The sequence below is a fragment of the Gallus gallus genome, chromosome 14, assembly GCF_016699485.2.
Source record: "Gallus gallus isolate bGalGal1 chromosome 14, bGalGal1.mat.broiler.GRCg7b, whole genome shotgun sequence".
NCBI lineage: Eukaryota > Metazoa > Chordata > Aves > Galliformes > Phasianidae > Gallus > Gallus gallus.
Genome location: NC_052545.1, coordinates 3,062,799 through 3,087,709, shown reverse-complemented (window position 1 = coordinate 3,087,709; position 24,911 = coordinate 3,062,799). Strand labels below are relative to the sequence as shown.

Here is a 24,911-nt window from a genome sequence, read left to right as displayed (position 1 = left end):
AAACACCACATCTGCCTCAGAAGTGGTTATCTTGACTCACACAAAGTGATGCAAACTTCAGCTGGAGAATCGGGAAGGGAGCTCTACTTGAGCTTCTCCAAGGGCTCTCACAGCACTTAGCAAGCCTCCCTTTCTCCCAGGAAGTAATGCTGAATATGGGAACTGCATAAAAGCTGGTACCCAGAAGATGCTCAATAGTTTCTGCTACTAGTCTGAGAGACACAGCCCACTTACTGCTTCCCTTCCCAGAAACATTCTTCAGAAAAGCCTGTCAACCATCTCGGATCCTGGCAGCAGTTTACAAGGGGACAACAGATGTTTTTCCTGAAAAGTAATTTTAATTTTGTAAGACTGTTTCCAGCCATGATGGAAAGGCCAAATACATCAACAACAGAAGAACTTCCTGTTAGCCCTTTATTTCTCAAGAGTTGTAATCAAGTAACTACTAAAGCATATCATAGTCAGTGAAAATTTCCATGCTGTGAAGTCCCTGTTTATTTCTGCTCTAAGAAACCCCCTTGTTTTCTTTACTTCCCTATGACCTGGCAGTCGCCTCTTGCTGGGGAGTGGAGAAAGGAGCCCCCTGTAAGCTCTCATGGTGTCCCAGCCCAATATGGGAAGCAGCACAGGAATGAATGTCTCTGCCTTCCTCTTACAGTTCCTCCACTTCTTTCAGGGTGTGTTCCAGAATGGTGTCTTGTCCTTGGAACTTAAAATAGCCACGAAACAACTTTCTTTGAAGCACCAAGGGGAACCAATAGACATCATCTGCCCACATTTGCTTGAATGGCACTTCATCCAGCTGAAACCACTGAGGCTGCATTTCTGTTGGTGGAAAAAAAACAATTTTGTATGAAATTTTGTCATGGTTTTTTGCTGCCTGGAGTTGCACTGTGTCAACAAACAGCTCTGGGTTACAGCCCAGCTGCCTCCCTCCTGGAATTTCTGTAGGAACAGTTCTGCATTTATGTATGAGCAGTGCATTCCAAAAGAAAGCACACATCAGCTCCACGCGTTACCCACCATCGCTTTCCTTTGGCTCTCCATGAAACTGATCCGCTCGGAAAATGTGAACTTCCATGAGTTCAGAGTTGCCTACAAATTCAAAAGTGATCTGACCCATCTTCTGCAAGGTGTCCACAGTCAGCCCACACTCTTCCAGGAGCTCCCTATACAAAAAATAGGTGTTTTTATAGGAAAGCAAGCAGTGAGAGAACAAAAAGCATCCATCAGCTATACACTACATTCAGAACTCCTCCAGTGATTACAGCTGACAGCTGTGCCTGCAACAAAGCAGAGTTCTGGCTCACATCACACTATGTAGCCTGCTTGCACCAGACTGGAGCAGTGTCAGACTGCCTTATGAGTTACCTCAGTGTCCCACAGTGGCAAAAGTACTCTGTTAGAGGGGGAGGATTCACCAAAAAAGATGACCTGGTAGGGTTTCCATTCCATGCAAGAGGATGGTCTTCCCCGAGGGTACCTAGAGATGGGCTAACGCCTGTGTATTAAGGCTGGAGCTGGATGTGGCTTAAGAACTCTGAGACATGCTTTGTTTAGACAAGCAGAAGGCTTTGCCAACATCAGGCTAGAGCTTTTAGAACTGTGGCGACACAGATAAGGAATATGAGAACATCTCATCTATGCTGCTACAAAAGTCAGCAACTTCTGAGGCGAAGTGAAGCTCACTTAAGTAATACTATACAGAGTGTGACCTCCCAGTTAAAAGCCATATCAAAGCTGCTAAATAGTCGTGTGAGCCTTCAGTTTCTGCTCCTCAGAACAACATTCTGTGTAAGAGAGAGGCTGGGAGTCTTTGAAGAGCAGTTTGTGAGACTTGCCCAGCAGCTCTTTTCAAGGCCTCACCACGCGTGGCCACCTGAAGCACTTCAAGTTACTTCTTCTGTCTGTGCCACACACACTCATGTTGGATTTTTTTTAACGTGCTGCTAACAGGCCTTGAAACTTGTCCTGGTTGTTCTACTATACAAAGGTAAGGGATACTTTGAACTATCTTCAGATAAGGCTAATGATTAATGTAGTTGTACATTTGGCAGTAACCCAACAGTTTCAAAACAGAAATGGTTTTTAAGGCTCCAGCTTTGTCTGGCATCAGTTCCATGGGTCCCATCCTTCAAAACCGTACTGCAAGCTGATGCCTTAGCTAATTCTCGTTGGTTTTCCTGAAAAACAATGCCTAAAACAGAGGCAGTTTTCAACGAACAGAGCTAAAAGCCTCATTTCACAGGCTGTTGTAAAGAACCAATAAGCACAACACTGCTATGGTTTATTCAGTAATTTATCTGGGAGCTGTTGTGCTCTGAATATAGTAAGTAGAAACATTACAGCAGATAGAAAAATGGAGAAACTGCACTAGCTGAAAGCTGTCCTTACAGGATGTGACACTGAAGAGCTGTGAGCGCTCAGGTGCTCATGGGAATATGATGGACTCAGTGGAGTACGGTGATCGTTCAGGGAACTCTGTTCACATTGCAGCTTAATACCTAACAGTCCAGTCTATAAAGATTAACTTCAGGCTATACCACTACAACGCCAGCTGAGGTAACCACTGCCTAACAAACACCTCAAATCCTGCCACAGAGCACATGAAGTTTTACTCGGGCTGCGCGACACCTCCTGGAGGAGAGCTGAACACACACTTGTCCCAGGGCTGGCAGCCCCGTGTCGGTGCAGCTCCCAGCCAGGAAAGGAGGGCAGTGTGCCCAGCTGGCTCTGCCTCTGGGGACTGCTTCCTCCTCAGCTCATCTGAGCAGGAGTTGGGTATAATTCTGCAGTCAACTCCGAGGAGCTGTGAAGAAAAGGCTGCAGAGTGGACTGTGTCACAGTGTGCACCAGCAGGCGTTGTTTCTGCTGTGTCACGTTGCACTGAGATTGCTGGAACTTCCACCACGTAGCATCTCGTGGGCATTACAACTCCAGTTTTTAACCCCAAGCTGACACAGATAAATAAGTGTGTGGGAAAGCAGATTCTGAATTAATCGAGTCATTTCACACCATACTCAGTGACCGCATGAGCAAACGAAGGCCTGATTTAAGTAGTGAGACAGATCTCCCACCTTCCACTCAGAGATGATAAATTGTATGTAGAGACACGATGTAAGCACCAGCTACATCAACTGATGCTCTGCTGCACACAGAGGCCTCTTCTCCCCCATGGGCTCACTCACCACAGAGCCCCGGCGGTTGCACAGGCACAGCTGAGGAAACCGATCAGTGCAAAAGCTGTTAGGAATCTGTTGAGCAACACTAAACTTCCTGCAGGTGCAAAGGTAAATCTGGGGATAGATCGAGAACTGAGGAGGTAACAAAGCATGGCTTTGTATCTGCAAAGCCCAACCAGGTAGAATCTGCCATTTCATTTCCATGAGTGACAGAATTCCATTCCTGAATTCAGTGCCCGCGTGCAGTGAAATCATCGGTTTCTACAGCGCTGCTCGTAAGGCACCTCCAGGTGCAATTCCCGGTATTCTGCCACTGAGTTCTCCTCACGAAGTACTAAGTGGAATTTCGCACCCATACACCACCGTGAAGGCAGCAGCAGCTCGCTGCCATAGGTTGTAACGCCGCTATACGGCCAAACGTGAACGGTGCACCTATAGGAACAGTGCAAGAGCCGGCGCTCACTGCCCAGCAGCAGGAGTCGGTCAGTCGGGCGGGAGGATGCTCGCTAACCGCAGCTACTCGTGGACTGGAAGACGCGTAGCGGTTTGCAGAAAGCGGGCGCTGGGGAGCCGTGCTGCTCCTTCACACGTGTGTGCAGCGCTCCTTCCTGCGCGGATGGCTCAGCATCGCCCCGGCCGTCACGGACCATCCCGGCACAGCGCTTACGGGGCAGCTACGGAGCGGCCGAGCTGCAAGCGCGCCCAACTCCCTCCGCCGCTCTCCCAGGGCCGGGCCTCACCTGCGCGCAGCATCCTCGATGCTCTCTCCCGGCTGCACTTTTCCTCCGAAGCCGTTCCACAGCCCGGCCCCGAACCCGCGCTTCTTCATGCCCAGGAGGACGCGGGGCGGCTGCACCACCAGCACGAGGGTGAAGAGCCTGGAGGCGGCCATGGCGCTGCGCCGTGCGGGGCGGCTGAGGGCAGCGCTCGGAGCACGGCAGGAGGGCCGAGGAGGCGCGGGGCGCAGCGGAGCCCCTCCGCACAGCCCGGAGCTCCTCACGCACCCGCCGCCCCGTCACAGACCCCCCAGCCTGCCGCTCCCACCGCTCTCCCTTCACCCTCTCCGTATCCCCTCGGTCCCGGCCTTGCCCCAAACACCACAGCCTCCCCTTCCCCTCGCGCCCGGCTCTTCCCGCGCCTCAGTCGCCGCAGCACCGCCCTCAGCTCCGCCCCAGCGCTGGGCGGGAGGCGGTGGCCGCCATGGCGTGGGGCCGGGCACGGTGCGTAGTGGGGAGCCGGGAGCCGGGCTCGGGCCTGCAGCGGGGCTGCCGTCCCTCCGCCCTGGGAGCTGCGGGGCCCGTCCCTTGGTGACCGGCACCAGCGCCCGGGGGAGCGGCGCGGAGCTGCGGCTGGGGGTCGGGGAAGGGCGGTGCTCACGGCCCGAGCTGCCGGAGCTCAGGGAGCGCTGGGACACCGCTGTCAGCCATAGGGGTTGGGCGGTACAGCGTGGGTCCTTTGCAACACGGGACGGTCTGTGGTTCCATGATCTAATTGCCTCTATGAGCACTGCAGTTCTCCTTCCCCTTAAAACGATGTAACCTCGGCTTTAAAAGCCTTTCACAGGAAGGTGATGTTCAGACATCCCTAATCCTCTGACACTGCTTGGGGTCGGTGAGGAGCGCAGGTTGGTGGTGAGGACGCAGCCCAGCTCCCTGCTGGCACAGAGGCTGTGCAGCCCCTGGGGCGGCTGGCAGCACCAGGTGACCATGCATGGTGAGCAGATAACGCCCGGGGAGAACTGCAGAGCTCTCTAGCAGTGAGATCCTCTTTGTTCCCCTTTGTTCAAGGGATAACCAGGGAGGTCTTGGCCCACCTTATGGCTCTTCTCATTGTAAATGGAGCAGGGAGCTGAAGAGGCCACGAATCTCTAAAATTCTGAGGTTGTTGGTGAGCGTGGAGACAGATGGGAGGAGCCGCGTTCAGGGTAGAAATGAATCCGTGCATGCTTCAGAAACATCAGCAGTGGCCGTGCACGATCTAACTGTCACCTTTGTCCTGGGCAGCTGCCAGCTTTTGGTGAGCCTTCCTCTGCAGCGCAGCCGTCTGCACAGCATGGTGAGGCTCCTGAAGAAGAAAACTGCCATGGAGAACTGGTGGTTGGAGCGGCAGTGGAGGGATCCCTTCGTCAAGGCAGCGAAACAGCAGCATTACCGTTGCCGAAGTGCCTTCAAGTTACTAGAGATAGATGACAAGCTTCATATTCTCCGCCCGGGACTTTCTGTTCTTGACTGCGGAGCAGCACCTGGTGCTTGGAGTCAGGTTGCTGTAGAGAGGGTCAATGCCTTGGGTACTGGTGAGTGCACATTTTTGGTGTTTGGGATGGGGTATGGTTTGTGTGTTTTGAGGCATTCACGTTTATAAGGAAAAGCATGATCATGCATACTGTTGTTGGACTATACTGCCAGCTCTGCTATAGGAAAGAAGAAAACACAATAGAATTACCTCTTGCTTTTCCAGTGTAACTCGGTTTTAACATTGTAAATGCTTTGGCTGGTACCTGACCATGTCATTGCATGCAGCAAACCAGTTATGGAAGGACAGGAAGACTGTGGCAGGTGATGATAGCTTTTTGTTTACTGAATATAATGGAGTTCATGTATATGCAAGTTGTTTTCAACCATAAGAATTCAATGTGATATTCACTCTTACAACCTAGATCCCGCTGCCCCCACTGGCTTTGTCATTGGAGTTGACCTGCTACGGATTTCCCCGCTGGAAGGCGCAGTCTTCTTGTCACAGGCTGACATTACAGACCCAGGCACACAAAGGGCGATTCAGAATCTGCTTCCTGCAGAGAAGGTGGATGTTATCTTGAGCGACATGGCGCCCAATGCAACAGGAATTAAAGAGCTGGATCATCAGAAGTTGATCAGTTTGTGTTTAGGCCTTGTGAATCTGTCACAAAGTATTTTAAAGCCAAAAGGGACAATGCTGTGTAAATTCTGGGATGGACATGAGTCCCGTGTTCTTCAAAACAAACTGAAGGAGCAGTTCCAAGATGTGAGAACTATAAAGCCTCAGGCCAGTCGGAAGGACTCGTCTGAATCTTACTACTTGGCAAGACTGTACAAAGGGAAATGAGAGCTGGGAAATACAGATTATCAAACAGGTGATCAGAGACAGACTGGAAATCTGAATGTGGCGTGTGTTTAAAGAAAACTCCCAGCATGAAGATCCCCAGCTTGAACTATTAGATTGCTGAGAACAACCTCGGGAAATCTGCTGCAATTCTCACAAAGTACATCATGCTTTTCAAATATGAAAATAAAACCAGGGTGGTGCCCCACTGAGTTTATCCACTAATTGCACAAGCAGAGACATCCAATCTAGCTTCACACCTGTGGAGAAAACAGTTGGGAATGGAGAGGAATAATCTGAAAGGCAACCTCTGGGGCTGTTGTAATGGAAATGAAAATAAAGCAGTGATTATACGAGTTCTTAACGTGTGCTTGAAAATCATTGCATTTCTAATGCTGTCAGATTTGAGACTAAGCATGAAGGCGCTTGTCAGAACGAGAGGGGCCAGCTGGGGGGGGGTTGAGCCAATTTATTTCCTCTTCATCTTTCCTAAAAGCCGATATAATTTATTAGCAAGCATAAAAACAGCATTTTTGTGCACGTCAGAATCTGCACGGTCACACACAGTCCCTGATGCAGGTATTTCAGATGTCTGGCTCTGTCCCTGGAGTATTCAGCTGATGGCTTTGCTGCATTTCCCAAAGATACGGGTTATATTTAGGAATTGCTACTTCGCTGTGCTCATAAATCCAGTGAGTGACGGCAGGGCAGCATCACCACAGCTGAGGAGATAATTCCTGCCCTCATTCTCAGTAATGTTTTATGGCTGACCAGTGATGTTTATTAGGCAAAATGACAAGGTTTTCCTGGATCCCAGACAGGTAGAGCTACTGATAGAGCTGTGAATGAATTACCAGCCTTCTGTTTGCAAAAATAGATTCGGCCACCATCTTATCTGGAACTGACAACTCCTGCATTAAATAGCGCTGTTATCGGGCTGGCTGTGGCGTGAGTTATAAAAGGGGATGACAGCACTATCTCTTTAGGCCTCCAGATCTTCCTCATCATAAATATACCATTTTGAATGGCTCGCGGATTTATCAGACGGTAACTACTTTGAACTTCCGTTCTCAATCTCCACACGATTGACAGCCCGGCCTGCCGCCACACAGCCGAGCAGCGATCCGGGCGTTGGCGGTTCCGCGCGGCTCTGAGGCGCAGCGCCCATTCACGCCGAGCCGCGTTTGCTCAGGCAGAGTGGGGCAGCGGGCGGTGCGGGCCTCCAGGCGGGGGCCGTGCTGGACCGCTGCCCGTCTTGGTTTGCTTTTTTGGCGGGTTGTTGCGCTTTAACTGCACAGCGGGCACACGCCGAGGCACGTATGTGGACACCGGCCGTGGCGGGGGCGGCGCAGCAGCTTCAGGGCGGCCGCACGAGCTGAGGAAACGCGCGGCGGCTGCGGCGAGGCGGAGCATTACGGTAAGGCCGGGAGTTGCGCGCGTCGTGCCGTCATTACGGCAGTTTTTCTCGCGAGAGATGGGCGCGAGTTCGCGTGAGATCTCGGCGGCGGGGCGAGGAGGGAGATCCAAGCGGGGCAGTGGTGGTGAGTGTGGGCTGGAGGGGGAGCGGCGGGCTGGCGGCCTGCTGCGCTGCGTTCTGTGCCGTGCTGTGCCCGGGGATCCCTCACCGCAGTGCCCACTGCAGCCCACCTCCGCCGCTCGGCCTCACTCCAGGCTGAACGCGGCGCTGTGGGAGCGAGGAGGGCGGGCAGTGCCGCCAGTGCCGCGTCCTCGTGCCCCCGCCCCCGCCCGCTGGGCGCAGGACGCGGGGCCGGGCGTGAAGCACGGCACGGCACGGCACGGCACGGCACGGCCGGGCTTTGCTCCCGCTCTGCTCTGCTCTGCTTTGCTGTCTCGCGGCGAGAACTCCTCGCGCCGCCCGCCCCGTGCCCGTCCTCCGGCTGCTCGCGCCGAGCTGGGGGCGGGGGTTGCTGTGTGGAGCTGATCCGAACAAAACTAGAACAAAAAGTGGTGTTCTGCAGCAGGGAGACGGGGCGTTCCTGGCTTCTGACCGTTAGCGCTGCCCCTGTTCTCCCTGCGCCTCGTTTGAAATAGGTTTGCTGGAAGCCTCTCACCTGTTGGCAGTGTTGTCTTATTGTGCGTGGTAATGCGGTGCTTATTTCAAATAAACGTTCTCGTGTGGGTTTTGATTGACCTCTTCCCAGCGTGCTTCTGTGGGATCGGCTCTTTGTGGTGATGTGAGTCCAAAGAGTGCTGTGTTACTGCTGTGGGCCCGAGGGTCAGCCCCGAGCCTGGGCCGCTGCTGTAAGCCTGTGTGGGTGTCCCAGGGCCTTTCCTGGCTCTGAACCTCCTTTGGTGCTTCTGGCACCTGTGGGGCTTGCAGTCTCAGAGCAGTTCCTTCCCCAGGCCTTCTGGGAACGCCTTGTCAGCCTCTCTGACCTCCGGCTTTGATGCATTTTTTGACTGCTGAGTACTATTGCAAATCTGAAGGAAGGTTTTGCAAAAACCTCTACATGAACGAGGAGCTGCAGTTTGCTCATGGAAGTCAGTCTGTCAGATTGGTGAGGCGTGTTGAAAATTAGATACCAAAGTGCTCTTTGGAAACCAGAATCATGTTGCATACCAGGTAGAGCTTGCTACTCGTGTGGGATTAATTCTCTTCTTGCCTCAGCCCTTAAAATGTTTGGGGGCAGAGTAACGGGTTCTTTTTGCGTGATGTGCTGTAGAGCTTCCTGTCCTATGGTGTTAAGTTGTATCCCTGAATCTATCTTGATTACAGGGGAAGGGAGAACTCATTTTGGTGTAACTTAAGACAACTTCTGTTTGTATATTAATTTGCAGAGATTCAGGGGAGTGTATCTAAACAAAAGCAAACCATTTTGGTTATAACGCCAAGGGGAGAACAGGCTTTCTTGCCTCAATTGCTCATTCCGGAGGTCTACAACTTCTCCCTCGGCTGTGTGGTGTTTTCTGATTGAGGTGATCCCAGCAGTGGCAGGCAGGTCAGATTCTGTGCGCTGTGAAGTGGAAGGTGTTGCATTTTGTGTTATGTTAGGGCAGCAATGTATTTTTTTTATTCTTTTTATTTTTTAGTAGAGCATCAGTATAGCACAGATTGCTCTGGATGCTTTGCCGATGACTTTTTGTGTATTTCCAGAGCTATGGAGGACTTGGAAGATAATACCACTGTCTTCTCCACCCTGAGATCCTTCAACAACTTCATTTCACAGCGTATGGAGGGGGTGTCCGGGCAGGCTGTGCCAGCGTCGTCTCAGAGCTCCTTGCAGATTCAGTACCAGCAGAGGGTGCAGGTGAGGCGTCCTCAGCGTGTTGGTGCCTGCAGCATCTCTTCTGCATGGCTGTAGCCTCCTTTGTGTTCTAAGCATCAGGGTTGATTTCATTAAGATTTGATCATTCTTTATGAAATTGCTACTCGTGCATGCTCAGTAACAGATTTGTTTTCTGAGAATGTTCTAGAATCTTTATACTAGTTAATGTATTTCCAGTAAGTCACTTAATTATCTTGTCTGGACACATGCAAGAGACTTGCTATGGCTTCAGTGTGCCAACCAGCTGGGATTTCTTGTCTGCCTCTCTCTGTATCCCCAGGTCATCTTGATTTTTCCTGCAAGCTGCATTTTGCTCTTACAGCATGTAATAAGTTGACATCATGCATCATGCACTCTATTATGCTGCAATAAAGTTTCTGCATGTTGATATAATTTCTATGTAGGTCTCTAAATAGAGTATGATCTTACCGTCTTTTTAATATAAAACTGCTTTACATTTGGAGTATTGAAAGTACTGAAAAAATGTGTATTTTTGTCTGTGGTGCATCTCAGATTGCACCACCTCCACTAGCAATGTGTCAAATGTATGTTGCTTAGAAGAGAGGTATTCTTGTAGTATTGTCTGCGTTGGAGAGTAATTTAATCTGAAGTGTCATATTGTAGCAGGTCATAGAAAAAAAACAACATTATCTTGTTCCACAGTTACATTTAATGGGGGGCCTGATCTCCGCTTATGGTTAGCTGCTGTTAATTTTATAATGCTTGGGGAGTTTGTGATTATCTTTTTTTAGATAGAGAAGTACATTTTGTCAGATAAAGTACCTCTAGAGATGGAATGAGAAATTCTGAATTTCAATTCAGAGTTTCATTCAGAATTTAAATTCACTTCCTTCCAGCTAACGCTGGTTTGATTCAGGTGCCTGGGCCCGTAGTTGTGCTCTTGGCCTTGGTTTCCTGATCTGCAGCTGGTGTGAGAGGACAGGCACCACAAATGTGACAATTGCCTTTTGGTTTGTAAAATGCTATGCAGCTATCAGCTGGATAGTACGGGGTAGGGGGTAGCAGTATTACTGCAGTGCTGTTAATGATGTGTACTGCCCCTTTTCATGTATGAACCGGGCAGTTGGAAGAACAAGCTGGGCAGATCCATTCCAAATCGCAGCTCCTGCAGATGGAGCGGGAGAAGATGCAGATGGAGCTTAGCCACAAACGAGCTCGCATTGAGTTGGAGAAGGCAGCTAACACTAATGCCAGAAACTATGAGGTAAGTAGAACACCTGTAGGTAGTCTGATATCATGGGTCTGAGTTAGAACATATGCAGTGCATCTATATTGGTGTTTTAGTTTGGATCAAGGAAATGCTTCTGGCTGTTCTCACGTGCTTTGCTTTGGTTTGCAGTGCTGTGTCTCAGGATGTGTATACCGCACTCTTTTTGGATAAAAATAAACTAAAAGATGCAGTCCAGGAGCAAGCATAGTGCTCTCCAGCTGTTAATGAGCACTCAGTCTTCAGAACAAGACTTGAGCTCATCTGAAGTAAAGACTTCTGAAGAGCATATGGTGTGCATGCGTTGTGCTTCTCGCTAATGTGCGCAAATCCTGTGTGAATGTCAGAACATTGTTTGCTCAATGAGCAGTCTGATCTGATCACTAGATTTTGTTAACATAGTGTTGGAATTGTCATGGGTAGCAATAACAAAAAGGGATTTGTTCTTTGTTTCTCCTGAAAATATTAAAGCGCTTTTTCTCCCAAATGTATTTAAACTTTTGCTGGCACAATTGCAAGTATTTAGTTTCTGTGACTGTAATTTAATTGGAATGGCAGCAGTGCCAGCCGTGCACTGTCACACAAGAGAGCTTTCATTGATAAGAATGTGAGCCTCACTCAGGGACTAATAGCTTTTCCTGGTTTCTGATTTTATGCCCATGTATGTTTGCTTAGCTTTGTCACTGAAAGTGGCAGTAGAGCTCTGCGTTCTGTATGATAATAACAGTCTTACACGCAGCTGATTATTTAAAATGATTTCTTTTAATCATGTTTTGTTGTGTTTTAAGAGTGTTGGGTGATGGATTTAGCGTGTGGTTGTGATATAGCGGGTCAGTGACTCAAGTCTTCATTCCTGTTGAAGTCAGGTGATTTAGCATTAAGCCATGAAGAGTTCAAACTGGAATCTAGCTGAGTCAGTCACAGAAACCCTTGAAATGCTAGTGTAGAAAAGGGAGCAGCACTAATCCAGCACTGTGGTAATCACCCTGCTCAGATTCTGTGTTTTTTGAGTCATGTGGATGGAGGTTTTAGGAAGCTCGTATTGCTTTGCATAATCCTTACTTACTATGTAAATCCATGTCTCGATTTGCTTTGATTAGCAAAGCAATTTACTACAGATTTTTCAAATAAGCATTAATCAATTTGTGGTAGGAAAAAACTGAGAGGGTGTATGAAAGATTGTCAGAGTGAAAAAATGTTTATTGTGTTCATTGATAATACTGTGCATTTAAGCCTGGTTGCTTTTCTATTAAATAGCCTCATACAACTGCCAGAAGTTGCAGAGGAAAGTTTGTCTTACTAACCTAACTTCTGAGCTCGGAGGTTCTGAAAGTACACTTGCTGTGTGTGGCTCCATTTTAAATAAGAGCATCAAATGTTTTCATCTTTGATCTGCTGTGGAGTGTGCAGTGGAGTCTGTGAGGCTGTGGCTGTATTCCAGGATTTGTGCTTCTAACAGAGGGAGGAATAGTCTGTTTTCTAGCTCTGTTGCTGTGAGCAGTTCCTTGACATTGAGCTGCTGATCCTGTTCTTGCTAATGGAGGGGTTAGAAGCTGTTGGTGTTGATAAGATGGCTTCGTGTTGATGCTGGGGTGACCACAGTTATGAGCAGAGTTGAGGGAGGCAAAAAGGGGCTTCACCTTTGTGCTGGTTTTCTATGTCTCTTTTCATGCTTCTTCTCTTTACAAGCGAGAGGCTGACCGTAACCAGGAGCTGCTCACACGCATAAAGCAGTATCAGGAAAGGGAAACGGAAGCTGAAAATAAACTGAAGGAGCAAATGGAGATGAACAAATCCTATAAGAAGAGTATGGAGACAATGAGTAAGAAACTGCAAGAGAAGGAGAGCAAATTAGCTGAAGCTAATGAAGTAAGAACAGAATAATTTTCTTATCCATTCATAGTTTCAGGTGACTTTGCAGTTCTTGTGAATGGAAAATGGCCTTTTTGATGTACCAAAAAAAAGTGTATTGCTAGATGTCAGATCACATAACTTTGAATAAAGAGTGCAGGAAATGATGGAGGAGATAGTAAGATGGAAATTGTTCAGGGACACTGGGGGAATTGTAGTGTGGATGAGACTGAAGTTACGTACAGTTCATGCTTTGGAATCATTAGTTGGATGTGACTTCTGTGTATTACAATCCATAATCTCCAGTTTATTCTTTATTCCCACTAATGCAGACAATCACTATACTAAAAGGGAAGATATCTGAGCTACAATGGAATATAATGAATCAAGAGATGCAGATGACAAGCCAAGACTCACAGAAGCAAGAGCTGATGGAACAGCTGGATGTTCAACATAAGTAAGCAGTAGATGCATAACTATGAGGAGAAAAAAGCAAACACAACTTCAGTCTTATGCAGCTGTTGTCACTCAAAAACCTTTCAACACTGTTTGATTTCCACTCTTCAAAGGGGTTCTTTGAACTGGATGTGCAGGTTTTAAGTGTTGTTTGAAAGTAGCTCTTAGGAGAATTTTATTTGTACCTTGAGGAAAAAAATACTCAAGTTTAAAATCTCTCTCAGTGATGTTTCATGTTCATACTGGAGAGTTAACAGAAGGCAGGTGGGTGGGAAAGGCTGATCTGAATTTTATAGACTGAACAGAACAAAAATATCAAGCTGTAAATCATAGGTGAGGGGTACTTGACAGATATGAGTGTGTTTTTCTTTGCTTTCCTTGGTTTTCCTTATTATTTACTGTGTGTAAATATTTATTGATTTCAGAGTAAAAGAGGCTTGACTTTTTTTGAATATTTCTCAAGGTGCATCTTTTAATGAAGAAATTGGTATTTCTTGTCTCTGAATTAGAGGAAGATGATGAGTGTGTGAGATGATCTTATATAACAGTACCATATACTTTGTTAGTGATATTTGGAAATGTTTGTGTCACTGATGCTGTGCATGTGCCTTTTTCTGGTACACGTTTCCTGGGTGCTAAATGTCTCTTCTCTGTGTATAATAGGAAATGGCAAGAGGCTACTCAGCAAATCCAGACATTGCAAGCAAGCCAGTCCCTACTGGCAGAATATGAACAGAAGATTAAGGTAAGACACTGGGGTCTGTATAAACCTTGTTTTGATTTTTTTTTCTTTAAAAATTACTTCAGTGTCAGAACAGAAGTATCCTGGATGAGTGCTCTGTTTGATCTTGAGCCCAGTGCATTAGTATTGTAGAGCAACCTGGGTGGTTTTTTTCCCCCTCTCAAATGCTGGAGAATGAACCTAGCAGCTGTAGTTTCTGCTTCCCAGAAAATGCTTTCTCTGGAGTTGGGGTTAGCTTTTTTTTTTATCAACTGCAATTACTTGCAAAGCTTTCAAAATCACAAAAAATGTAAGTGTAGATATTTTATGTCCTTTCAAATTACCTTGTGTGTTGGTGTCTTTTCCACTGGCTTTTTATCTTCCTGGAGGAGGTAGGGTTGCTTTGCTCTGAGCAGATGCTTATTATGAGTTTATAGCATCACAGAATCATAGAATGGCCGGGGTTAAAAAGGACCACAATGCTCATCCAGTTCCAACCCCCTGCTATGTGCAGGGTCACCAACCAGCAGCCCAGGCTGCCCAGAGCCACATCCAGCCTGGCCTTAAATGCCTGCAGGGATGGGGTATCCACAGCCTCCTTGGGCAACCTGTTCAGTGCGTCACCCTCTGGGTGAAAAACTTCCTCCTAAGGACTTACTTTGTCTATAGTTGTTGTAAAGTTATGCTCATTCTGTGATTGCAAGGAGAGGCTTCCGTCTGTAGTCAAGTCTGTTAAAAAGGAAGGTGGGAAAACAAGGTATCAGGCTACATTACAGCTCTAAACGTCCCCTACCTCCGTAAAAACGTTTGCCGTAATGCTGAAATGGGCACTTGTATTTCTTTTGATTCCTAATTCCTAGAACTATCCAAATGTCCATCTTTACAGTTAGTTATTGAAGGGCTAGAGGAGAAGAAAATCTGAGCTTTGGCTTAGTATGAAGTTGTTTTATTGATTGAGATTACTTTTTTCTTAGGAACTTAGGGTAAACAGAAGGGTGTAGAGAAGAAGCTAGCCCATGTGTTACAAATGTAACAGATGTCCTTGTTTTGAGCAGTGGATGTGACCATGTGATCTACTGAGGCATGTTCTGAGTTTGTTCATTCAAGTCATTCATTGATTCAAGTTTTCGAAGTAGAGAGGAAATGTAGTTTTCAAGATGTAGTTCCAAGTTAATCTTTGCTGTCCTCTTGTCATCTCTTGTCTTCCAGGATCTGGAGCAGAAGTTCTCCCAGCAGGAACATGATGCTGTTATCGTCAAGAACATGAAGACAGAACTGGCCCGTTTCCCAAAAATGGAGCGGGAGCTGCGACAGCTTAGGGAGGAAAATGCATACTTCAGGTGAAAGAGGGGTTCAGTTGTTGAGAGGGTTACCTTGTGTTCTTCTGCAGCTCTTACAATTGCACTATATACACTTTCAAATCCTTCTGTCAGACTTACCAGGTTTACAGTGTGGCATATGATACTGTACTTTCATATGGGAAACTGCGTATGAATTGAGCAGTGTTGTGATGGTTACTGTGGGCAGGATTTGACAAGACCTGGTAATCTTCCTTAACACTCTGAAAGCCTCACACAATATGTAGTGATAATTTTGGATAACAGTATCTGTTTATTAAAACAGCATTCAGTGCTTAAAGATGCTGATGAACTCTATACAGGTTTGGGAAAGAACTGTAAAGGAAGCTGTACATTACTCTAAGTAACTGTTACTCATAGTTATTGTTACTCCTGCTCTCCCTAGTCTGTTTGATTATCGCTTTAAATTGTTTATCTTGGAATGTTTTTTCACTTGTTTTGTGCACAGAAAGAACCATGCTATCAACAGAGGTGGTTTTCTTTTTCTTTTTTTTTTTTAAAGAGTTTATCTCATCCTTGCACAGCTCTGTTAAAGTAAAAGCAAGCAGTCTCAATAATGGCTCAGTCATTGTAGATTACAAAAAAGCTGCAGTGTCTACCACTTGCTGTGTTCCAACCCTGCATTCAGCCAGACTGAAGATCAGAGCTGGGAGCCTTGCAAGCCTTCATGCTGTTTTACGAATCAGCAAAGCTGATACAAAACTTCAGGTTGTTTGGACCTAATTAGGATGGTGCTCGTAGTGGGAAAATTGCATTTTTTTTTTTTCCTTTTGGTGGCAGCAGCTTTGCAGTGAAGGTTATAGAAGTGAGTCAGCTGAATGTCATGATGTCTGTATGTTGTCATGGTACGCCCTTGTAATTGCATGTGTATGTGGAAGTTTGTGAGAACAGATTGAGTTGCATGACTTCTCAATTGCTGCCTGTCTTCTCACCACAGGGAGATGAAAGAAAACAATGGATTGCTTAAAGAAGAAGTAGAAGGTCTCCAAAGAAAATTGGAACGCTATGAGAAAGTCCAAGCACAGTTAGTGACTGCTGAATTGGAAAATGAGGTGAGGAGCTAAGAATATTTGGATGAGCAGAATGGGGTTTCCACTGTTGCCCAGCCTGTGCTCTAGGCTCTTCCTGCATTGTCTTACTTGAGACACTTGTTTGAAGTATTGAGTGTGAACATAGCTTTCACAAACTTAAATGTCAACATGTGAGAGTGAAGGATAAAAAGGCAGCTGAATCTGTAACGATCTTAATGTTCTTTTTGGCTTTGCTATTGTATCTTTTTTTTTTTGGGGGGGTGGAGGAGCATTAAGCTTGTGGTGTTATTGGACATATGTATGGTAAGAACCTCGCTAAGCCCTTAGATTGCTTCCCATGCACTGGCAAGGCCAGAATGTGGTTTCAGATGAGTAGAGTTGTCTCATTTCCATCTCACCCTGTGTCAAGCCAAGAGATCAAACTAAATGTATAGACTTACTAATTTGCAGAACTATACTGGTGTCTGGTCAAATTTGGATCATATGATCTGGTACTGACTGAAAATACAGAAGCTGTAGGATAAATTGGTAGAGAATTGAGTGCTTCATTTACTGCAAAGTGAGTGTTGGGAGTATAGCTTGTTTTCTTCCTCTACAAAGAGTTTAATATACCAAGGTCTTGGACAGTGGTAGTGGCTCACAGGGCTGGTGTAGCAGAAATGTTAAGTCACAGCTTGAAGTAGTGATTGAGCACCTGGTAGGAAGGCAGGGCCAACCTGGGGAGACTCAGGTGTAAGCAGTGCAGCTGAGTGACCGGGAGGGGTGGAGCCAGGATCCACCCCTTCCCAGTCCTCATTTAAGGGTTGGCAGTGGAGGCAAGGGCATCTCTCTGGAGACCCCTGCCTACCTGAGGCCTTTTGAAGGTAAGAAGCTTTTTTTGTTGTTTTTTTTCTTCTCTGTTCTTTCTGTGCCCCCTTTGCTGTTATGGTTGTGTGAATCCTTGCTGCTGCCTGGAACTCTGCCATTCTGTTATCTTTGCTGTGCTTTCCATCATGTTATAGCATTACAGCTGGATAATAAAAAGTGCTAAAGTAAGATATGGGTTCTGTCCAGGTACAACAGAGCTATGGTGTCTGGGAGAATGGCTGTGGGAGCTGCAGGATGACTGCCCAAAAGTGCTAGATAAGATACTGAAATCCATAGACAGAAAAGAATACACTGAGTTTGACTGGAGAATTATCAGAAAACTATGTGGAAAACAAGCTGTTGAAACATTCTGCTGGGTCTCTAACATTCCTTTCCTTTATACTTTAGAAACTTCTGGGAAAACTAAAAAGCTGGGAGAAACTGGACCAGAGCACTGGCTTGAATATCAGGTATGTGCTCAATGATTTGGAAGGAAAACTTTTCAAACACTCTCTTAGTTATTTGGGTACCTCAAGTGTGGTGTTATGCTTTCTTACTATCTTTTTATGTAGAAGCTATTCCAGTACTTATTATGTATGAAAAGAGATATAAGATGCATCTTGCTATAAAGTGTCTTTGAGAACAAATGTGTTGTTCAGCAGGTCAACTTGACCAGCCTGGGTTTGAGCTCTTTGAACTTCTTGCATGTAGCTTTGTTGGTATTTAGGCAGAGATGCTCTTAATAGGTAAAATGGAATAAACTCAGTTTAAAAAAAAAAAAGGGAAAACAGAGAGCTGCCAATTGGTATTTTGTAAGACAACTAATCTTTTTGTGTACTTCTGTCTTTCTGATGTCTGGAGCCTTGAACCTGGTTTTTTAAGGTCTTCTGTATGTATGTATGGGAACTGTTGAATCATGGTCTGAATCACTGATTGAGCACCTGGAAAAAAGACCCGGTCAGCCCTGGGAGCACAGGTGAAGGCAATTCAGCTGTGCAACTAGAAGGGGTGAGGCCTGGCTGCACCTCTCCTAGACCTCATTTGAGGGCTGACTGCCACTGGGGAAGGATTTCTGGTTGTGGATCACTCCTCTGTGGAGTTTTTTTTCTCTGAACCTAGGACTTTGGAGACAGGTGAGCATTCTTCTTTTTGTAATATCCTTTCATTGTGCTGGTCCTTCTGCCAACACAATATAGTATAATGAAAGACTAGAAGTGGTGAATCTTAGGATCATTTTCTTCCACTGCAGAAGGCTCTCTGAATAGGTATGATGTATTTGTATGGAATATGGTTCAGCACTGCTTTATCTTCCCTGAATATTTGCATTATTATGCTAGAAGTAGTGCTGCTTCTTGCTTAAGAGCTGTTTTGGTATAATTATTGCACAGATCACATTTAATATTGGTTCAAGCTCTGAGCTGCAACACAAGTTGCAAAACCTAATTATACCAATTGTTTCTTTATTGCATTCGTTATGTGTGTCTGAGTTATGCCTGCAGCCTAATAGGGATTATTTGGAAGTAGGAGTGTTTGGATATGCACCTATGGCTTGGGCACATTACTGCTTCGTGTGAAAAACACTTGTGTTCAGCTAAGGGAAGCCCCTTCAGTTTTCACAGTGTTCTCTGCTTAATGAGGATAATGAACTCTTTTCTAGATGTATGAAAGTAGGTAGTGTGCTTAAGATTCTCTTCTGCTTCTGCTGAAGATGTGTGCATTTAGATGAAATTAGAGTTGGGCTAAATCTCCAGTGGCAGAGAATGGACAGAACAAGTATGAATCCTTTTCAAAGAACTTGTTCCATCAGATGCTAGAGTAAAAGCTTTTTACTTAACTCAAGCTGTTAAAGGTTTAATGAGGTAATTTCACAGTGGGAAAGAAATGGAACCAAGTGATTCTGCCTGTTGAAGTCTAATAACTCCTTCATTTAAAATCAGAATATTCGCTGTAAAGTGTTAGGGTTTTGATTGGGCCATATTGTTTAGCACTATTAATGGTATCTTCTCATACAGAAATGGGAATTGCTCTTGAGAAGAATCATCTTTTGCATGCAATTGTAGCAAGTAGAACTGGGTGATTACCCCCTCCCGCCTCTGTTTTTTCTCTTTCCTTCCTGTTGCTCGGATGTGTTTCAGCATGAATTCTGCTCATTTTCAGTCAGCAGTGTGATGATGAGAGATCATTGTCCTAGCCAGGTTCCTCCAGTGTGCTGTTGGGAAAAGCTTGAGGAGAAGTTAATTGCTCATCTCAAAGAAGAAGAAAACATGAACAAGTTGGATGGTTGTCCGAAAGAGCCAGTGTGATGTGTTTGCCAGTAACTAGAGAATCAAAAGGAAGGAGTGTGTTGGGATTTTATGTTTTTACCACTTTCTTTGGTACAGAAAATGTAAGGGAATTGCATAAAGCCTGTGGCATTTTAGGGAGGGGATGGGTTTTTTTGTTTCCTCCAGCACTTCCACAGGGCTTATTCTGTATCTGCTCCCAATGGTTCTGTTCACTGATTGCTCAGTCCCAGCAGGCTTTTTGTCAGATTGCCTTCTGATCAGATCTGTGAGTCTAATTTTATGGAAAAGCACTTGGAAAGAAGATGCAGCTTTTAGGAGTGGAGTGGTAATCCTACTGTTTTAGCTCTTTCAAAGTTGCCGGAAGGAGATGAGCGCAAAGTGTTTTATAGTGCTTCACCTTCGGTTGAAATCACGTTATTAGCAGTTTTCTCAAAGTCTAATTTTATGATTACCAGTTCTGGATTCCCGTACTTACAGCGAGGGAAGGCACTCAGTTTCTTGTAATGGAAAGCTCCCGGGCTTTTCCCCTTGCTCTCATAAACTGTGGAAATAATGTTGGTTTATCTGTTCTAGCTTTAATGCAGGAGTGTGTTTGCACTGTTGTTGTGCAGTGTTTTTCAGCCCTTTTGAATTATCCCTGCCTTACCTAAACGTTACATAATTGTAAAGCTGCACTGTACCCAAACAAAGTAATACATGCCATGGTTACGTGTGGTTCAGATATACACGTAATGAATCCATGTAATCTTTTTTGCTTTCAGTTATGTCATCTTTATCTTGATCTTCTTACTGCCTGCTTTCCAGTGTTTTATCTTTTATCTTGGATGTAACTTTGTTTTGTAGGAATGCTTCTAGGTCTCTTTTGTATCATTCTTGCTTGATATTCCTGCTGTAAGACTTGTAAAAGGAAGACACGTGTTTTGAAATCTTGCTTTGTGAGTAGAAGGTATTGCTCATTTTTGATCTTCGTCTTTGAGGATGGCTATTGTAGGAAAGACTTAACATTGTGAAAACATGCTTCTTGTGTTCTCTCCTCCAGGCTGTGCTGACACCATTTGTATTTCTACAAAACATGATGTTTGTGTAGTTGTTATTGACCACCTTCAGTTAAGAATCAGTGAAATCTCGACAGACTCGATTATTTTCTTAGAGGTGCATTACTGGCTTAGGGATGTTTTCCGTGTGATTTCTTGACTGTCATCTGCAATACATATTTTAACAGAAAAGTGTTACTGGAAGGCTGAGTGTTGTCAGCATGTGGAAAGGCAGGTGGGTTATTTTGATGACAGTGTATGCAACCACCCACGAGGTGGCATCCTTTCACCTGCTGCTGTGAAAACTGTTTTCTGCTTCAGGCCAGCAGGCTCAGCCTGGGCTAAAAGAAACATCATCTGGGCATGTTAAGATGCATCAGGTAGTTTAAAGAAAATCTGTCACTGTTGCTATCAAAACTTCTGAAAACTGTTCAGTGCTGTATACATGCAGTTACTGTCTCAATATCCAGTTTCTTTTCCTGCTTAGGGTAGTAAGATACAGTGGTATGGAGAAGATTTGAGCATATTTCTCTAACAACATACAGAGCAGAGCTTTTCTTTCAACCAACTTTGTAAGCTTCATATCTACACAGCATATTCTTCACTTTATTGTATTTAATAGAAAATCATCTCAACCTGACTTTTTCCCCACCTACCATTGTTGTTCTTCCTCTCCCTTTTGCAGCATGTAGGAGATACCAAATACAAAATAAGGATTGATATTCCACGAACTTGTGTGTTCTAAAAATTATGATGTGTATTAAGAGAGTAGGCTCTTCTGTGCTGCTCAGGGACTCCAGCTGTGACCTGGACCTTCCTGAACTGCATCTGATATGGTTACAGTGGAAGAGAGATCTTAGTCCTGATGCCTGTGGTGGAAGGCTGACCTGGAGACACTCTTTGCTTTAACAAAGCATGAGTTTAGGGAGCACCTGTAGTCATCCTTTAATTTACGAGGGTGAATTCAGTTAGCTTCAGTGGTATCACATTGAGCTGTTGTAGCAGTTTCGTGTGCTTGCTGTCCAGACCTGTAGAGAAGTGCAGATTTGACAGCAATTCAGGCCAATGTTTAAGGGCTGTTTTCACTTAGTGGAGCCTGCCAGCTGCAGACAGCAGACACTGATCTGCTGACCTGTTGCCTAGAGCCAAAGAAGTGAACCTGTTAATGCTGACCTGGTTTTCTTTCTGAAACATCTGTGGGCTGGCTGGCTGACAGATCCTGGGGACTGGCTTCCTGCAGTGTCTGTGACCAATTAGGATGAGGAGATAGTGTGAGTGTGCGTGCATTTCCTCTCTGAGAAAGGGTCTAATTAAGTGGCAAGTAATTTGTAGCTACACAGGTGCTACACTCCGTATGGGTAGTCCTTCTATGCTCATTCTGCTTTTGGAGTTGGGGGTGGGGAGGAGAGAGAAGGGAAAAGGGAATCAAATTCCTTGATTCTGCATTTAGTGGTGGATTGGTGCTTTTTTTCCTGTGAATAGGAGAGAAGGGAGAATATTGGAGTCCTCTAGTTTCCTTTTTGAATTGTGATTAGCTATGCTTAGCACTCTCTTCCATCCAAGGCTTTGAATATCTTTGCAGTAGTGAATGAAGCTCATAATCTTCTCCTTTCTCACAAGGTAGTAATTTACCTTTCTCTGAATGTCCATTATGAGTAAGTCGTTGCTGGTTTGGAAGAATAACCTGTTGACAGATGTACAAAGCAGTGCATGCCAAAATAATTTGAGTTGCTTTGAATTTGAATATGTGTTTCTGGATACTTAACTGCAACCAGTCAAGGCAAGACTGGGGGGTTATTGTTGTTGGTTCCAGTAAAGTCATAATGGGGGCACAGTCATTCCCTGGTCAAACAAATACTTACATTGGAGCTTACATTGGAGTAGCCTGTTGTTGCCACCTGCTCTTTCATCATCAGTCAGGGGTGAAAGAGTGCCTGATGTTGGCTGTCATTGGACCACTGACCCTGAACTTAAAGCACTGATTTCTGTGGGTTTTTTTTGTCATTTTGATCCAGGTTGCATAGTGGTGGATCCATACTTTAGAACTATCTCTCTAATTAGAAAAGAAAATGAGAATTAGCGTGGTATGAGGAAATCAAGATTGTGTGTGTGCAAGCGTTAGGTAAATAATTGTAACTTAGGATCTGTGAACATGCTGAAAGTTGCATGACTGCTGCTGACAAGATTCCCAGTGTAAAACAAGCTGTTCTGTCACGGTGGGAATCCCTTGGGCACAAGAAAGGAAGATAAACACCACGCAGAGGGAAACAAAATAAGTACTCGCTTCAGAAAATATACAGTTGCAAGTCCTTATGTTACCTCATGGAAGGAGTATCAACTGTTCCTCTTTATGGAGAGGAGAATTATTGTATTCTAGGTGTTTTTCAGAAGTTTAATTTTATATTTTCTGCCTTCCACTGAAGATGGAGAATTCACTCTGGAAAGAGGGCTATTGTGTGTAGGTTGCTGATATCCCACAAAGTACCTTAAAGTAAGGATTTCTGAAGGATTCTGCACAAGGATGAATGTGTGAGTTTCTCTTATGCAGTCCTGCCAGGACAGCTTAGTCTCAGCTTGCAGCAGTTCCTCTGTTTCTGTCCTGAGGGGATTCTGAAGTGAGCGTCTGTGTGAAAATGATCTGTTCACCTTGTGTTTTCTGATTCTTGGAGCACTGCATCTGAAAGAGGTGGTTCTGTGTAACAAAAGGTAATCAAGAAGGGAAAATCAACTTTCATTCAGATTGGGTACCTGGTCACGTTATTGTGTGGTTGTGTAAGTACTTGTGTAGTTTCAGTGCAGGGCAGAGGAAGTGGCAATGAGCAGCCAGGATTGAAAGGGATAATGAGGATAATAATTGTGTTCATTTGTAAGTGAGTGTTACGTGCTTTGTATTTTTAGGACTTTGTGTAAAAGATGAAAGCTTTGCTTTAGAAACACTTAACATTTTCTTGAGGGAGAAGTGCCTGAGCAGTTCTGACGGGGATCTTCGTGTTTGGCAAACAAGGTGGAAGTCTCAAGAGAAAACAAGTTGTGGCTGTCTCACAGTAATTGTGTGTTTACTGAAGCCACCATTCTTTACACAGGGAAATAATGGAGGAGACTGTTATTTGTTGAATGTGACATGCAGCATATGTTGGAGTATTGTTATAAGCTCTTCTGTTGTTATCCTGTACTGCTAGAATGCACGTGTTATTCTTAACTTTCTGCAGTGCCTTATGTTCTAGATTTCCTTGATAGAATGCTTTTTGTATGCTGTAGAGAGAAAATATTCCTTTGTCAACTCAAAATCAAACTCCAGTTTCCACAGGTTGCTGAGTGGTGTAGGTCTGTTCCTGCCAGTACTTCACTGAAATGATGGGACAGGCAACCTTGCCCAACATTTCCCTGTACAATATGAGTTTTCTCTAAAAGCACTGTACTTCTCTCTGATGTTCAGGAATGCTATTGTTCTTTGTTGCAATTAATGCTTTTGCTTCCATTTAAATATCTCAGTCTAACAGGTCTTGAGGGTAAAGTGTGTAGGAATGTAATAGGTCAGCACCCACACCTGGGCATCAGAAATGAGGTTAAGTAGTAAGCAAGCTTGCTTCAAAAATACATCTGTCCTTTCTTCACAGACCTTTGTAACATGAAGGGCGAGGGTCACTGTCTTTTTAGGATCACAGCTCCAGCATTCTGGAGATTGAGGATGGACTGAGCTGTTGTTCAACAGCCTTCTCTGCCTTGTTGAAGAATTATTTGGGGAGCTGTGGTAGATCACCAACAGAAGCTGTCTGGAGAGCAACGAAATTGAAGAAAAGAGGGAATGATTCCTACTGTGGATTAAGAACTCTATTTTGGAAGTGCAAGTTACAGCAAACTCGTTCTGGGGAGGGGGAAAATCACTTATGTTTCTATTGACTCTTTTTTGACCAGAATACACAGTATTGTCCCAGCTTGCATAGGGCTGCAGTTCCTGATCCAATAAACCTACAGCTGTTTTTTTTTCCCTAGGAGCAGGATTGGTTTTAGAAATGTGTGCTGGTGTTATCTTGTGTAGCAAGTGCATTGTTTGCCACTGGGGACTTGCCAATCTTGGACAAACTTGAACAGTTCACGTTGCTGACACATCTCCTGCAAGTAGTATTTGAGATGCTGTTGGGAAACAGTTGGGTAAGAGTAGCTCTCCCAGCGTGTAGTGACCCATGTTATGTGTAAATGGGCTCGAACTCAGGTGCTCACTCTGCTGTGAAGGAGAAGCTTTCAAAAGCAGAGATGCTTTCATAAAGAGTCACTTTCCTTACATTAAGCAGTCCTGTTTGCCTTAAAAGTGAAATTATCATTTAAATAGCAGGGACTAATCAGCAAGGGGATGGTTTGCTACTGTCAGAGGGCTCAGATGTTTGTGCTTGATTTTTATTCAGCCTCTCATTTTGTCATTCCCACACACTCAGTACCCATTATAATCTCTAGCTCATTTTTAATTTTACCTTTTCAATTCTGTTTTAGCATCTTTGAGTATTTTAACTCTAAGTTTTCTAAGTGGATGTGCTTTGCCTTATCTCTGATGTAAAT

General features: G+C 45.1%; 3 protein-coding genes across 8 annotated transcripts in view; 2 read left to right on the top strand and 1 right to left on the bottom strand.

The window, feature by feature from the left end:
* Window positions 1–318: 318 nt before the first annotated feature.
* On the bottom strand, window positions 319–4,323 carry NUDT1 (nudix hydrolase 1). The gene is made up of 3 exons (NM_001006160.3): window positions 3,923–4,323; window positions 1,024–1,169; window positions 319–825 (listed from the first exon to the last, which is right to left on the bottom strand). The coding sequence occupies exons 1-3, from the start codon at window positions 4,072–4,074 to the stop codon at window positions 653–655; spliced, it is 471 nt and encodes a 156-aa protein (NP_001006160.2). The 5' UTR covers window positions 4,075–4,323; the 3' UTR covers window positions 319–652.
* A 27-nt stretch (window positions 4,324–4,350) lies between these two features.
* MRM2 (mitochondrial rRNA methyltransferase 2) lies at window positions 4,351–6,616 on the top strand. Of its 3 annotated transcripts, none has more exons than NM_001277545.2 (3): window positions 4,351–4,402; window positions 5,186–5,475; window positions 5,839–6,616. In NM_001277545.2, the coding sequence occupies exons 1-3, from the start codon at window positions 4,383–4,385 to the stop codon at window positions 6,261–6,263; spliced, it is 735 nt and encodes a 244-aa protein (NP_001264474.1). In that variant the 5' UTR covers window positions 4,351–4,382; the 3' UTR covers window positions 6,264–6,616. The 3 variants fall into 3 exon arrangements, with proteins under 3 accessions (NP_001264474.1, XP_046756561.1, XP_015149646.2); XM_046900605.1 differs by having other exon boundaries at window positions 4,351–4,489; XM_015294160.4 differs by lacking the exon at window positions 4,351–4,402 and adding an exon at window positions 4,872–5,106.
* Window positions 6,617–7,363: 747 nt separating this feature from the next.
* MAD1L1 (MAD1 mitotic arrest deficient like 1) overlaps window positions 7,364–24,911 on the top strand; it is a 320,017-nt gene continuing 302,469 nt past the window's right edge. For 2 of the 4 annotated variants that reach the window (XM_004945136.5, XM_040647853.2), the window contains exons 1-9: window positions 7,737–7,801; window positions 9,376–9,529; window positions 10,632–10,772; window positions 12,465–12,644; window positions 12,959–13,083; window positions 13,746–13,827; window positions 15,013–15,143; window positions 16,099–16,213; window positions 17,447–17,508. In XM_004945136.5, the coding sequence (XP_004945193.1) occupies window positions 9,380–9,529; window positions 10,632–10,772; window positions 12,465–12,644; window positions 12,959–13,083; window positions 13,746–13,827; window positions 15,013–15,143; window positions 16,099–16,213; window positions 17,447–17,508 (986 nt within the window). In that variant the 5' untranslated portion in view covers window positions 7,737–7,801; window positions 9,376–9,379. Of the gene's footprint in view, window positions 7,678–7,736; window positions 8,355–9,375; window positions 9,530–10,631; window positions 10,773–12,464; window positions 12,645–12,958; window positions 13,084–13,745; window positions 13,828–15,012; window positions 15,144–16,098; window positions 16,214–17,446; window positions 17,509–24,911 lie in introns of those variants that run through there. The other 2 variants (XM_040647851.2, XM_040647852.2) reach the window with 2 other exon arrangements.

What these genes read in the sequence shown, in the direction of transcription:
- NUDT1 (NM_001006160.3), bottom strand. Translation starts at nt 4,074, where the DNA reads ATGGCCGCCTCCAGGCTCTTCACCCTCGTGCTGGTGGTGCAGCCGCCC. An exon ending in ATCGAGGATGCTGCGCGCAG is followed by an intron (nt 1,170 to 3,922) that starts GTGAGGCCCGGC and finishes TTTTTTGTATAG; the next exon opens with GGAGCTCCTGGAAGAGTGTG. An exon ending in AGAGCCAAAGGAAAGCGATG is followed by an intron (nt 826 to 1,023) that starts GTGGGTAACGCG and finishes TTCCACCAACAG; the next exon opens with AAATGCAGCCTCAGTGGTTT.
- MRM2 (XM_046900605.1), top strand. Translation starts at nt 4,383, where the DNA reads ATGGCGTGGGGCCGGGCACGGTGCGTAGTGGGGAGCCGGGAGCCGGGC. An exon ending in GCTGCGGGGCCCGTCCCTTG is followed by an intron (nt 4,490 to 5,185) that starts GTGACCGGCACC and finishes TGTCCTGGGCAG; the next exon opens with CTGCCAGCTTTTGGTGAGCC. An exon ending in GGTCAATGCCTTGGGTACTG is followed by an intron (nt 5,476 to 5,838) that starts GTGAGTGCACAT and finishes CTTACAACCTAG; the next exon opens with ATCCCGCTGCCCCCACTGGC.